The sequence below is a fragment of the Balaenoptera acutorostrata genome, chromosome X, assembly GCF_949987535.1.
Source record: "Balaenoptera acutorostrata chromosome X, mBalAcu1.1, whole genome shotgun sequence".
Classification (NCBI taxonomy): Eukaryota; Metazoa; Chordata; class Mammalia; order Artiodactyla; family Balaenopteridae; genus Balaenoptera; species Balaenoptera acutorostrata.
The window spans coordinates 114,961,027-114,976,031 of NC_080085.1; the positions used below are offsets into that span (position 1 = coordinate 114,961,027).

At 38.4% G+C, this 15,005-nt stretch overlaps 1 protein-coding gene across 11 annotated transcripts in view; it reads right to left on the reverse strand.

Moving 5' to 3' along the window:
* Positions 1-15,005, reverse strand: part of MBNL3 (muscleblind like splicing regulator 3) — a 113,060-nt gene that overhangs the window by 18,103 nt on the left and 79,952 nt on the right. For all 11 annotated transcript variants that reach the window (XR_009006695.1, XM_057538385.1, XM_057538387.1 and 8 more), the window contains 2 exons: positions 14,640-14,804; positions 1,311-1,502 (listed from right to left, as the gene is read on the reverse strand). Coding sequence is in view for 10 of the 11 variants with exons in the window: in XM_057538385.1 (XP_057394368.1) it covers positions 1,311-1,502; positions 14,640-14,804 (357 nt within the window). In the remaining variant the exon portion in view is untranslated. The remainder of the gene's footprint in view (positions 1-1,310; positions 1,503-14,639; positions 14,805-15,005) is intronic.

The window sequence follows — 15,005 nt, forward strand, 5'->3', positions numbered from 1 at the left end:
AAGAAAAAATCCAATCTTCCCAAAGGAAAAGTTTGTCTGCTTTCCTTACATTGAAATGCAAGTATTGTTGAAAACCAGTTTTTAATCCTCCACTTGATACACAGCCTAAAGTGTAATTAGCTAAGTTTGCAAGAGGGGGTTATTTTGTTAAGCTCCAAGATGTGTCTTTATCACACAGCAATGTGCTTTCCTTTTTTTAAATTAATTTATTTATTTTTGGCGGCGTTGGGTCTTCGTTGCTGCGCGGGGGCTTTCTCTAGTTGCGGCAAGCGGGGGCTACTCTTCGTTGCGGTGCGTGGGCTTCTCATTGCAGTGGCTTCTCTTGTTACGGAGCACGGGCTCTAGGTGCGTGGGCTTCAGTAGTTGTGGCACACAGGCTCAGTAGTTGTGGCTCGTGGGCTCTAGAGTGCAGGCTCAGTAGTTGTGGTGCACAGGCTTAGTTGCTCCGCGGCACGTGGGATCTTCCTGGACCAGGGCTTGAACCGTGTCCCCTGCATTGGCAGGCAGATTCTTAACCACTGCGCCACCAGGGAAGTCCTGCAATGTGCTTTTTACAAGCAGACTTGTGGACCATGACTAAAGGACATGCACAGATTCCAGTTCAATACTTGGCAAGGCATTTAAGGAGATGCCAATGAAGCTGACTTTTTGATTATTCTAGCAAGTAGAGACTCATCAACGAATACAGTAATCCCATTCTGCAAAGCTGGAGTCTGGCTAAAAGGAGCATTCCCACCAGACTTTCTATGCCATAGCAAAGGAGATGCACAGTCTGTAGCTGGGTACACTAAGACATTGTTTGACCTACTATACAACCGTGCACTTCTTAACAGGGTAAAATTGCAGTAATAAAATGTCTAACATTTCTCTGAGATTATATTCCATAAGCTTAAAATTCAGATGGGGGCTTCTCTGGTGGCACAGTGGTTGAGAGTCTGCCTGCCAGTGCAGGGGACACGGGTTCGAGCCCTGGTCTGGGAAGATCCCACATGCCGCGGAGCAACTAGGCCCGTGAGCCACAATTACTGAGCCTGCGCATCTGGAGCCCGTGCTCCGCAACAAGAGAGGCTGCGATAATGAGAGGCCCGCGCACCGCGATGAAGAGTGGCCCCACTTGCTGCAACTAGAGAAAGCCCTCGCACAGAAACGAAGACCCAACACAGCCATAAATAAATAAATAAATAAATAAAATTTAAAAAAACAAATTAAGATGTACTCATCTAAAGCATTCAGAACATTGGGCTCTAAGAATGTTTATGCATAAGGTTAATATCTACCCTATAGGGATTTATATATTTCTACACAAATACCTCCAGTTTATCTGTACGCATCGGTTTTGGACCAGGAGGTCCTGGCAGTGGGAGAGGCGGGTTTCCAGAAATCAGCACAGGCGCATTTGGTAAAAGTTCGGCATGGACCAGGCCCATCCCAGGATGAGGTAAGTAGGGATTGAAAGCCATGGCAGGATTAGGTGCCAGGGATGGAGTCACAGGAAAAGAATTCTGTATGTTTAAAAGAGAAAAAAAGGTGTTAGAGGTCAATAGATTATTCCTATTATTACACAAGGAAGCATTCTTTCAAAAAGCTCAAGTCATATCAAAAGTTACCGTTGTATTTTCTGCTTTATTTTTAGTCTCATACTAATTCCCATATAGGAGGAGTTCCTTTTAAAACCACAAATCTCTTTGAGTAACAAATTTATTGGTAAGCTGATACGCCAAGCCACATAATTATAACAGTCATGAGTTAAGTAAATTAAATCCCACTGATGGAGTCTGTTCCAAATGTGTTTTCTCTAGCACTTCCATTTTTACCTAAAAACCATAGCACCAACGATATCATATACGTGGGCAATCTGCCTCATCTCCTCACACCAAGCATGGCCTTTGCACACAGACTTCAGGTTCTCCCCCTTCATCCCACCCTCCTCCTTCCCTTCCCCTTCCTCGCAGTACTGCTTGGCTCCAAAGCTGCTGGTCCTACCATGGTTCCCAACTGCCCTAACCAAACACTTGCTTCTTGGCCCACTATCAATTAAGGAAGAAAGCAAGAAGGAAGGAAGCAAGCAAGAAGGGAGGAAGAAAGGGGTAGATTCTGAAAAGTGAGAGCTGTAAGAATTTCTTGCTGTCTACCTAAAATGAAATTAGTACGGTCATTTTTTTTAGAGGTCTTATTTTACAAATGAATCTGACTTGCCTAGCCTTGTCTTTATCTAAGGGATCAGATGATGTGCACAGTTTAAAAGGGGGCCCTAAAAATGCTACGAGAATCCCTATTAGGCAGGAAGAGATAAAAGGATTATAAGGTACATACACTAGAGTATAACTTGTAAAGAAAAGTCTTGGAAATGCAAAGGAATCTTACTGGCTTTTCTATTTTTTTTTTTATTAACAGGTTATTTTATTTGACTCAAATCTTATTGTAAACATCACAAAAAATGTTAATCTCCATAAATACTCAACCTTCATGGAGACAACAAAAAACTAATTTAGGCTAATTGAAAATAAATTCTGAACTGACAAATACATATAATGTATGGTAACACAGCCTACTTATAAACACTTCACTCTAGATGATACACAGTTTTGTTATTAATTCCCACTTAATCTAAATTGAAATTATTGAAAACTTTTAGTCAAATGTTTGCTTTTTCTTTTTTTTTTGACATCTTTATTGGAGTATAATTGCTTTACATTGTTGTGTTAGTTTCTGCTGTATAACAAAGTGAATCAGCTATACACATACATATATCCCCATATCCCCTCCCTCTTGTGCCTCCCTCCCACCCTCCCTAATCCCACTCCTCTAGGTAGTCCTGATCTCAAAGAGTTTCATATATGTACTGCCTTTATTATCTGTAACCACATAATTTATCACTTTACTGTGCTGTTTTCCAGTTTGTTCCCTATGTGGGTGTCTTTTCTTCTCAATGTGGTCGTAATTTCTTTGATAGTTCTCTTGTCTCCCCTATAGTACCCAATATATAGTGAATGACCGATTGACTGATATAATCAATGACATAATTTAAAAATAAATGTAAACATTTTAATGAATGAATAACAAATCATGGTTAAATATAGTACATTTCTAATAGTGACTTTATAAGGTAGGTAGCGCATTGTCATGCAACTGGTGATGTCTCATGTATTACTAATAGCATTGTTCTCTCTTGCTTTCTTTTTATCTCTTTCACTAAAAAAATAATCTGTTGCACTGCCAAGCTATGCCCACACCTTCTGCTAAATCACATTAATAGGAACAGCTCTAAATGCAGGTAGAATAGAAGTCTATGGAGTATGAAGTGAGGGGCGATCTATATTCATGACGCCACTCCCTAGTCGGACTTGAAACTTTCAATAGCACAGCCTTCTCCGTGAAACCCCTGTTATAAACCACATTCAGCTTGGAAGGAAGGACTTCCCCATTAGCACTCTACCTTAAATGAGTTTATCATTAGCTAACTGGCAAATTAGGAAGGGCAGAAAGAGCATGCCCCCTCCTCCCCAAACTGGCAAGACTCACCAGGGTTAAGTAGAGAAGGCATGGTGGCCAAGAGCTTTAAGAGGAAAGGGGTGACACCAGGTGGCAGGAAAGATGACGGGGGCAGTCAGGGAGGTGCTTTAAGGTTTGAGGACAAAAGCCAAGGGCTGACCCAGCCTAACTAGCGCTGTGATGTAACAGGGTATAGGGACGTGTCATACTTCTCATGGAATGAGATATGAAGATCCAGGAATTAGCTGATGTGATATTATTTTATATAATGAGATAAGGCAGACTTTATCAACTCGATGGTTCATGGTTGTCTCAAAATTAGCAAGAATCTCGAATGGTAAAAACTCTATATTTGAACCACACAATAGTACTCTTTGTTTTACTTCTTTTTCCTCTCTGACTTTCATAATAAAATTTTTACCATCCTATTCTCCTTGCTTTTGTCTTTTGCTCTGTTGCTTTTGCTTGTCACAGAACCAAGAAGAGCCATTATTACATTTTTTAAAAACTATTGAATTAAAAGGAAAACTTGCAGGTGAGTGAATTTTCCAGATTAAAAATCATTAATCACTAATAAATAACCAATCAATTAATAATATTTAAGAATAATGTACATGTAAGCAATGCTTCCTATTTATAATAGCTCTGAACTTCTGTATTTTTTCCTTCCTTTTTGGGGAGAAATTTCCTGGTTAACTTCTGCTTTCTTTAGAATATGTTTTAATCCTCTTAGGTTTGTTATATGTTCCAATTGTATGAAAACAAGCTGAAAATTAAAAGTCTATATAAATAGTGCAAGGGACTTGCTGAAAAAGTTTAGGGTTTGTAAGGTTATACTGTGCCATGTTTAGGTTTTAAAGTTAGTATTGTAGATTTTATAACCATTTTCCTCCTTGGTATAAACTTCATTCTATAACTCTGTTTATTGAGAAGAAGCAGGTGTTTTTATTCCCAACCCTCGGGCACAGGGAGGAAACTCCTGAGTTTCTTATTTATTTTCAAATGGACATTTCTGTTTCTCACCACCACCTCTGCCCCAGGGTAACTACTCCATTTGCATGAATTTGAACATTCAACTTTTTTCAGTTTAGTTAACAGCCACCTGTTATATCAGGCAGCCTGCAAGTTCACACATTCAATTTTAATAAGCAACTTTAATCCTTCCTATACCTGTATTGCAGCCTTTGATGTCAGTTGAGCTAACATGAACCAATTAGTGGGGTAATCTTAATTTTAAAGAAAAAGGTACCTAACAGGTTGAATCTGATTTCTATTTACAGCCTGAATGGTCTGGGCACTTAAATATGTTTCAGATATTCACTCAAACCTAAATTATTTCTTAAATATTTGAAAATATGAGAAAACTTTTCCTCCTAGAACAGGGGGTATGGATTTTCATCTTTCTCTGCGACTTATAAAACCAACAAGAATGATGGCGACAACTGACTATATGAATAAAAAGATCACCTAGACAATTATTTACCCTCAATGTCTCTTGCAGTATTAGCTGCTAGGGTAGGAATTCCCGTGAGCTACCAGTTACTTGCACAGTACCTAGGAACTATCAGGGCCTTAGGAAATGCTTTCTAAAATTTGGTGAATTGCCTCTAGAACAGTGGCACCTAATCTTTTTCGAGTCCTGAACTTCTCTGAGAGTCTGATGAGAGCTGTAAACCCTGTCCACGGAAAAATTCATATGTGCGTAAACTGCATGTGATCTCAAGAAGTTCAAGGACCTCATGAAACTCACCCCTGGTGTGGGGTTATGGACGACTTACTGTTTAAGAGCTCGTGTTCTAGGGTAACGGTTGGAAAACCACAGCTCCTGAACCAAATCCAGCCTGCCCTGTTTTTGTATGGCCAGAATGGTAAGAGTGGTTTCTACATTTTTATTTTATTTTATTTTTTCAAATTTTATTTGAAGTATAGCTGATATACAATGTTGTGTTAGTTTCTGGTGTACAGCAAAGTGATTCAGTATATATGTGTGTGTGTGTGTGTGTGTGTGTGTGTATATATATATATATATATATATATATACTACTACTTTTTCATATTCTTTTCCATTATGGTTTATCATAGGATATTATAGTTCCCTGTGCTATACAATAGGACCTCGTTGTTTATGCATTCTATACGTATTAGTTTGCATCTGCTAGTCCCAAACTCCCAGTTCAACCCCCCCATCCCTCCCCACCCGGCAACCACAAGTCTGTTCTCTATGTCTGTGAGTCTGTCTCTGTTTTGTAGATAAGTTCATTTGTGTCACATTTTGGATTCCACATATAAGTGATATCATATGGTATTTGTCTTTCTCTTTCTGACTTACTTCACTCAGTATGATAATCTCTAGGTCCATCCATGTTGCTGCAAATGGCATTAATTCATTCTTTTTTATGGTTGAGTAATATTCCATTGTATACATATACCACATCTTTATCCATTCATCCATTGATGGACATTTAGGTTGTTTCTATGTCTTGGCTATTGTAAGTAATGCTGCTATGAACATAGGGGTGCATGTATCTTGCCAAATTATAGTTTTGTCTGGATATATGCCCAGGAGTGGGATTGATGGATCATATAGAAACTATTTTGTAGTTTTTTGAGGAACGTCCATACTGTTCTCCATAGCGGTTGTACCAGTTTACATTCCCACCAACAGTGTAGGAGGGTTCCCTTTTTTTCCACACCCTCTCCAGCATTTGTTATTCTCTACCTTTTTAAATGGTTGAAAAAAAGTACAAGATGAGTAATATTTCATAACACATGAAAATTATATGCAATTCGTGTTTCAGTGTCCATAAATAAATTCCACTGCACTCACTCATAGACCTATATAACAAAAAGTGTGGATATCTGTTTTCTCTCTTGTTACAGAAGTACCTACATAATATCCTCAACTTTGTTTCTTGTCCCACAAAGCCTCAAATATTTATTAGTCGTTTAGATAAAATTTTGCTGACCCTCATTCTACAGGATTCCAAAAAATAAAGCACTCCATCAATTTCTGAAGTAAAGCACTAATTATATAAAAATCTATTGGTGTGAATTTAATACTTGTAGCAAGATTCCATAAGTTGAAGAAGTTAGACTTTAGAAACAGATACTAAAGTATTCACTAAAATGTTCTTTTACGTAGTTAGTAAAATTCATGTTCTTAACTATTTGTTTATAAAACAATAACTACTCAGTGACTAAGAATGGGGAGATAGATGGACTCCTGTAAAGGTAAAATTTTAGGAGCCACAACATTTTGGCCTTAAAGGATTCTGAAGCACCTTTGAATAATAATACAACTCAGTGAAAAATGATGCCTCAAATAAATATGTCTAGTTTACATATACATCTTAGTAACACTGATTTATTACTTAAAATGAGTTATTCCTCAAGCTAGTATAAAGAAATAAAAATTAAATATTATGCTAAATCCACCTCTGTATCTCCCCACAGCCTGGATCTATTTGTAGTTACTTGAATAATATCCAAGGTCAGTTACAATTATTGTTGGATGAATGCAAGGCACTTAAGTCACTTAGGCGAATCCTGGCCTGAAGTCAACGTCATAATTGAGGTCTCCTCTCTCTAAACTGATGTCTAAAGGTGGACGACTAAACCTTTTCTTTTATAGGATGGTAAACATTTGGTAACAATTTGTTGACTTGATTTTAATACTAGAAAAATAGCACTCTTAACTTTAGCACTCATAAGACCTTAATTTTATTACTCATTTACAAGCATTTATATAGTACAAAAGGAAGCCCCTTTCAGCGCCCCCATGCATATTTCTATCCTTAGGTAATCGCAAAGCACAATGAAATGTATCATTTTCGTTTCCATCGGACTTTACTAGCTGTTCACAAGGAGCACAACTGAATCGTTTTTGTTTCACAGTTTTTGCTTGGTCATCTCCACATTCTCTGAGCGTTGTTCTAGGGGGATTGAAGTGGCCAAAAGGCACACTGCAGGAGGCCCACATAACCTCCAGACTAGTTAATTGGTCCCTCAATAATTGAGAGTGAACTTTATAAACAGATGCAAGCTGATAGTGGTGTTTATGTACTAATCACACTTGTTAATGAATAAGTCACTGTGGCCCAAGAGAGAGCGAAGAAAAACAAATACATTCAAGGGTCAAAGTGAATAGTTATCCTCACCTAGACCTGGCTTTTCTGACCTTATTAATCATGGAAGTCTCCAAATAAGGGGAAGCATTGAAGGAAGACAGGTAGGGGAAGGGTCGATAGATTATTGTGCGTATAAAAGGTGTAAAGTATCGCAAGAAAGAGGGAACAAGTCATGGTTTGGATCTGCCTGTAGGTGGTGGGAGAAGCTGCAGAGCAGGTCAGGAATTATAATCCACAGCTGATTCCTAGAGGTAAGGATCTGGCAGAAGGGTAAATGACTTCTTCCTCAGATGGGTGAGGGGATTTTAACTTTGCTCCTGAGACATGAACAAGAACTGCCCTAAAAATTATTTGTTGGTGAATCACTATGTAATAACAGTGACAATTCAATTAACTTTAGTATACCACTAGGAAAGAAAAAGTATTTAAAAAATCAAGTGGTTACCCAATTTTAACAACGGGTATGAAAAAAGGAAGGGTTTGGGGGGAGGGGGAAATGGCAAGAGCTGAGAAAAGCAAAGAACCCACAGGAAGCCTGGGGACTAGAGACATCTCAGTGCAAACCCAGGATAAATGGATGCAAAGGGTTATAATTATCAGAGGTTCAACAAAGCACCACCACCACCGCCACCAAAACAACAACACAAACTAAAACAAAACCTTGCATGGCTAATATAAAAATAACTCTACGGAGGAAAAAAGCAAGCCCAAAGCTATAAAAATACGTAGGATCAGGTACAAAGCAGAAACGAAGGGGATCACGAAAACATTAATCCACCATTTCACTACTGTTAGATCATATATTCCTAGAGGGTAGAGACTGTTTCTAATTCACCTTCTAAACCATCTCTTACTCTTATAAATGCCTGGCCCAGGGTAGATGCTCAAGAAATATTTAGTGAATTGAGTCAAAAGGGATTCCTAAGCCATTGATTACTTTTAGGTTTACCAGTTAGAAAAATCCAAATCAAAAATCACAAAACAAAAGAAACACTCAGGGATCGAAAGTAGTGGCAGAGAGATTGAAAAATCCATCAGTTTTGGTCTCTACTGGGGAAAACTTTAAGCCGAAGGCCACTCCCAAACGGTCTTTTGAAATGCTAAACAGTGTGAGAAGCACAGGCTACTGTATAACACATACACATGCATGTGCACATGCACATACACACACCCACACAGATGTATGCATGGCAGTTTTTAATTGGAGTGGCTAAATCATCAGTATCAAAAGGTATCCAATGAAGAGTTCTGGGGGGAAAAAAACGGTTTAGTGATACTACAGACTGAAATATGCAACTTCTTATTATAAAATGTGTGGTTCCAGGGGACAATTGCTAACGTTTCTGATATCCACAGAATGGTTTAAGAGAGGAGACTAGGCGAAGAAGGTTTTCAAATAATATTTAGTACATCTATAAAGATTATTACGGCAGATTAGGATGATTTGGGGGAAAGATTATTATCAGGTGGGGAGGGCAACCACATTTTTTCACACTAGGTCTCCTGATGGCCCTCTCAGTGACAAACCACTGAACTCTACTGATCTGAGCAAGAAGATGGTGATAAGAAAAAAAAAATATCATCCTCTCTAGGTGAGATTGCCAAGCATTGGCTTTGTTTCTCGCCGCTGTTGTGATTTTTTATCCTCCGTCAGGGAAAACGATTTTCACAGATCCTCCCAACTTCCTGCCTTCACCTCACTGGTGATGAACGGCAAGCCATGCTGAGGTAGCTGCTGGAGCTTAGACTGTGACCCTGAGCAGGAAAGCTAACGGGCCCACGTGGTCTCATTAGCCCCAGCCCCTCACCAACTGAGCTAACCAGATCCAGAGGAGGACACAAAATGGGCTGAGAGGAGATTACATTTTAATTTATCTCCTGGGAATATATGAGGGAGGATAAAGGGAGAGTCTTGAGATTCGTTCCTATCGAAGAAACTGCGCACCGTAAAGATATCGTGTACAAACGCCCTCTGTTTGACAGCAAAAGTGTAGCATTTTCATTTCACTTTTTAAAAAAACAGATTGCACATTGTATATTAAGCCGAGTTGGGGCAAGGCAGCAAACCTCCAGCTGGTGTGATTTATTTTGCTTTACTCTAAAAGGAGCTTTAAGCGGTGTGACATGCACAGCCTCGGGAAAGGACCTGAATAACTACTCTACTTTGGACAAGTAATTGCAATCAGGAGTGAATCCAGGATCTGTGGGGCCCCAAGTTTAGGCCTTCAGAACAAAGGATACACAAATATCTTTGGCAAATTTTACCAACACATTGTAAACACATTGCTACGCCTCCTCCCAGGGCCCTGGCACGTCACCACGCAAATGAGGGGCCCTGAGCCTTCACTAACCTCAAGGTAAGCCTACACCTGGGAACAATTTGTGGAACAAATACATAATATTAGGTCTCAGTTGCTATATCTAAAAGTAAAATCTTTTCTAATTTTTTAGAAAACTTAGTAAAATCTTGATAAAGTTTTGGGCTTGTAGCATGGTTATCACTCCAAACACTCCTGTGATATGATCTGCGCCAACCTCAGTCAATGTGGAATTTCACATGATAATGACAGTCATAATTATATTAAGAGCATATTAATCTTATAATTACATAATGCCCGTCGTCCACTGACTTGAACGTGTTGCAAAAATCACTTTACAAAACACTGAATGTCACCACATCGAGATGAAAGACGTAAAGGTCGTTTCATGAGTAGGTAAACTGAGAAACTCACTGAAGAATCTTCATTAAAATTCACTGTAATTTCTGTACTGACCATGAGACTGCTAATCTGGAAAATGGACAGAATTTCCTTTTCCACTAAATCTACAAAATGTCTTGCTCACCTTTTTAATGATAATTTTTTAATAGAAGAGCCCTGACAACAGGGAGATAGCATATATACTTCAGTCAAACTAGTTTATGTGAGCTAGAAAAACTATAACTCTGGATGAATATGCAAAATGTAGAATGTATCTTGGTGAGGGAAGGATATTATCCTTTCATCTTTAACTACAAAATCATTTAACATTTTCAAAAATTAAAAAGTAAATAAATATTTTGCAATTTTACTTCTATTCACTTAAATCTGTCCCGGTCCAAAGTTGCATAGAGTAACATAATATCTTAGAGGTACTATTGAATTAAAGAAGAAAAACATTCAAAACACGGGAGCCTAAAAATACTGAAATTATTCACTAATTAGTATATCTCCCTTCCTCTTATCTACTGCAACTTCCTATTTTTCCCCATTTGGTCCTAAGTGTTACATCACCTTCATTCCTTACTATATTAATGTCAGACAGACATATAAGCTTGTTTCTGAGAAATATATTTGGTAAATAGAATTGTAAAAATGATGCAAAAAGGTGGGGAGGGTCCAGGCAGACATCAGATGATTCTACCTGTGATAAAGAAAAAGACTGAAGTCCCGTGTTTATAGCGTCTGTGGTTTGGAACACCATGACTTGGCCACAGGAATGCAAGTCATGAAAAGCATACAGCAGACCAGAGGACTTGGCACACCGTGATGGCTGATCCAGGAATCTCTGTATGAATCATCAGGTGAACACACCCGACTGGGTCAAGTTTACCTGCGTGTAAAGAACTGCTTCCATGTGAATCACCACATTCAAACAGAAAAGCAAAAGGAATTTACTAGATATAGACAGGTCTCGATTACACAAAATGTCTGAGCCAAAAATATTTTTAATAGCCTTATAACATCATATCCACCTTTTACATGCATATATTACATCCAGCAGTGAGAATCCTTCCTTGGAAATTTCTTTCTGTAATGAAGATTCCAAGTTGTGAAAAGACCTGAAATTTTGAAACATTAGCTTTGCTTGAGAGTTGGAATCCAATGTGTCTGCTTGCCCTAAAATTCTTCTCCAGTGCTCGTGTTTGCCTCTTAATTATGCCAAGGGGAGTTCTTAATCGTACAATTTTTTTGCTGTGAACATCAGCAACTATCTCTCTTAAACTGCACTGAAAAATACTAGGGAGTCACACCCTTTGCCTCACTTGCTAAACTTCCTCAATAAAGCTACCAAGAGCTTTCTGAGGTGGAATTTTATACGTGCAAATGTCAATTCAGACCTGTTAGATACAGTGAACAAACTTGCCTGCTACAGCAAGCATTCCACCCAAATTGACTAGGTGTGGCTTTTATTCATTGTTCAGTCACATTGAACAGAATCTGTTCTCTAGCTACATTTGGGTTGACATTCCCTTTATCTGGGGGCTTATAATAAGCGAACCATACTCAATTTTCCAAAAGCAGATGTGCTCTTCTGGTATCCTAGGAACAGATCAAAGTGTGCTTTGTGGGCAGACCTGAGGTTCAAGGCAGTGATACCAAATGGGTCTTGATATGCAGCCAGACAAACAGCAGGACTGGAAATGTAAACAAAAGCTTGAATATTTTAGAGAAAAGAATCAGATGATCAGGGCGGGAGGTGGGTGCGGTTAGAAGGGATAGAGAGTTGTTTGGGGAGAGTAGGTACCAAGGAAATGAAGTAAAATTATACGTTACTTCCATAGTAAAATCAAGATCCATAATAAAGAACAGTTCTTTCAAGTCAGACTGGTAAATGTCACTTAAAATTGCTCACACTAGCTCAATTACAACACGCCCACAAGGCAGCTCTCTAGACCACAAAAGAAGATCATATCAAACATCTCGAGGTCAGCTTTTTGTACACATAGTAACTACAGAAATCAATCTTTTATCAGTTTATCACATCACAGTAGCTATTGTTAAATAATCTACAAGGTAGAAAAGCAATTTCCAATTGTTCCCTGGGGTCTTCTAAGCAATGTCTTGGGTCTTGTGATATGCTATAAAATAAATTGTACTCCTGTGAGTCATATCAGTCATATTCTGCAGCCTGAAATTACCCTCATTGAAGAAAAAAGGGAAATGTATTCTATTATAGAAAGCATGGAGGATCAAATTAGAAAGCACAAGAGGCTGAAAAACTCAATGGATCTCTCATTGGACTCTAAAAAGCCACTCCCTAATCAATAATGCATGAAGGGTTGAGACTTGGCATGGAGATACTTGACTGGAGGCTGAAGGGAAGATGAATAGTCTGCCTTCTGTCTTTACCCCTATTTTACCCCAGGCCCTTGCTCTCTGATTCCCTGAAATAGGGTAGTTGACTGATGTCCCTTGACCTATGAAAAAATATATGCTCCAGCTGTATACGAAATGCTGGGCTCAGGTGTGTGATAAAATCTGGCTCCTATTCTTTGCTCAGTCTGAAATTGGGACATCCCACAAGAGGCCAAGAGTAGTAATGGTGGGTAAAAGGCTCCCTTGCTTTATGCCCCATCTACTCACATTTTCTGGACTCACCAAGCATATTCATTTCTCTGTGGCTTTGTTCATACTATTCTCAGTATCTAGAACACTTTCTCTTCCTTATCCCTTCAGGAAAGGACAAACTGAAATACTTCAGTGTTTGAAAGCTAAGGACAGAGTTTGAAGGAGTTCAACCATGTAAAGTATTACTAAAGATCAAAGAGGAACTCCAGGGAGCTCACTGGTGACCTTCTGGGAATGAATTTATCAATGTAATTAATCAGCACTGAATTCCAAGGCAAATGTTTTTGGCAAATGAATAGCGTAAAACATGAAATCTATTTATTTTACTTAAAATTTTCTAGACATTCTGGAAAGAGTATCATGGTACAAAATTTTAGTGACTTGTCAATGCCCCAAGCACCTGTTTTTTGCATTATCTCTAAAGATGTACCAATTAAGGGGTGTCCTATCTATACAGATGTCCTTGAATTCTGAGAAACAACTTTCTAATGAGATACACTTTGCTGAGAGCAGATTGACCTATTCCCACATTTTTGTTGCATCTAAATACTATATACATCTTTCAGTTTTCAGTGTGTTCATTATATAGTCACCAATGAAGTGGGTTACAAAAAAGAAAACATAAGCCTTTCAAATTAGTATCCGGATAATGGTTAAAAGGAAGTAGGCCAGCTGGAATTAGAATGAGACACCATGGAACTAAATTTGAGACCTGGAAGAACTCAGTAGACAGGGACAGTTTTCAATTCCCCCTTAAAACTCTAAGACCAAACTACAACTTTTTATTTTAAGGTATCAGGAAAAGATGAATTCTCCGTAGGACAAAATTACTTTTTAGGTGATCCATTTAAACTCACTGATCCACACAAATACTAGACATTGGTCTAGAATGACGCCAAAATATTATTAATTTCAGCAAAGGGAAACTGTGGCTAGGTTAAGTTAAAACCCCCATCAACTACCTGGCCAGTATTCCTCAAGACTGTCAAGGTCATGGGAAACAGGGAAAGACTGAGAAATGGTCACAGACCAGAGGAGAGAGGGGAGACAGGATTCAAATAAATGCACTGTGGTATCCTGGATTGGACACTGGAACAGAAAGGGTACACTAATGGAAAAGCTGGTGAAGTCTGAATAAAGTCTGGAGTTTAGTTAATAGTAATGTGTAAATGTCAGTTCCTTAGTTTTGACAAATATACCAGGAAATATAAGATATTAACAGTGGGAGAAACCAGGTGAGGGGTAATATGGGAACTCTCTGTACTATCTTTGCAACTTTTCTTTAAATCTAAAATTATTTTAAAATAAAAAGTCTATTAAAAAGTAACAACAAAACTACCATCAAAGAGCAAGGAAATTTGTTTGAATTAATATCCTAAAATTAAAAGGGTTATATGTAATAATAATCAAACCTCTTCCTCCTCTTAAAATGTCCCTGCTCCTTTATTAATATTCTTCTATAAACTACATTCATGGTTCCTGCAACCCAGGTTTTAAATCCAACGCACCTGACTGCTCCCTTCATGTGCACAGCAGCTTTGTAGTGTCAATTAACCTATCAGCTTGCATCCTCAATCCTTTGGTGACTAACTTCCCAAAGGCCTTGCAAGGTTATTCCAGTGTAGATATATATCCTTAAAAAATAAAAGACATACATATGCAATTTTGAAAAAGCAGCACTGTGACTTACATGTGATGACATTTGGGCATTTTGGAGCATAAGCTGCATCTGCTGGGCGAACATGGCTGCAGCAGTCTTTTGTTGAATCAGATTGTTCCGTCCATTAATTTCCAGCTGCGTTTTTAAATGCGGAGGAGGGTGAAGGTACTTGCAGTTCTCTCTAGCACACCGACCCTGAAAATGAAGGAGTAGATGAATTTACATTAATATTTCTAAAAATCTGGTGTGGCTAAGAAAATAAGAAAAGTTTATTAATCTCTTAGCATATGTGATGTACTGTCATAAGTGCTTTACTTGAATGAATGCATTCAGTCTTCATACAAGGCCCCTAAGACTGATACTCTCATAATCTTCATCTTCCAGGTGAGGAAACTG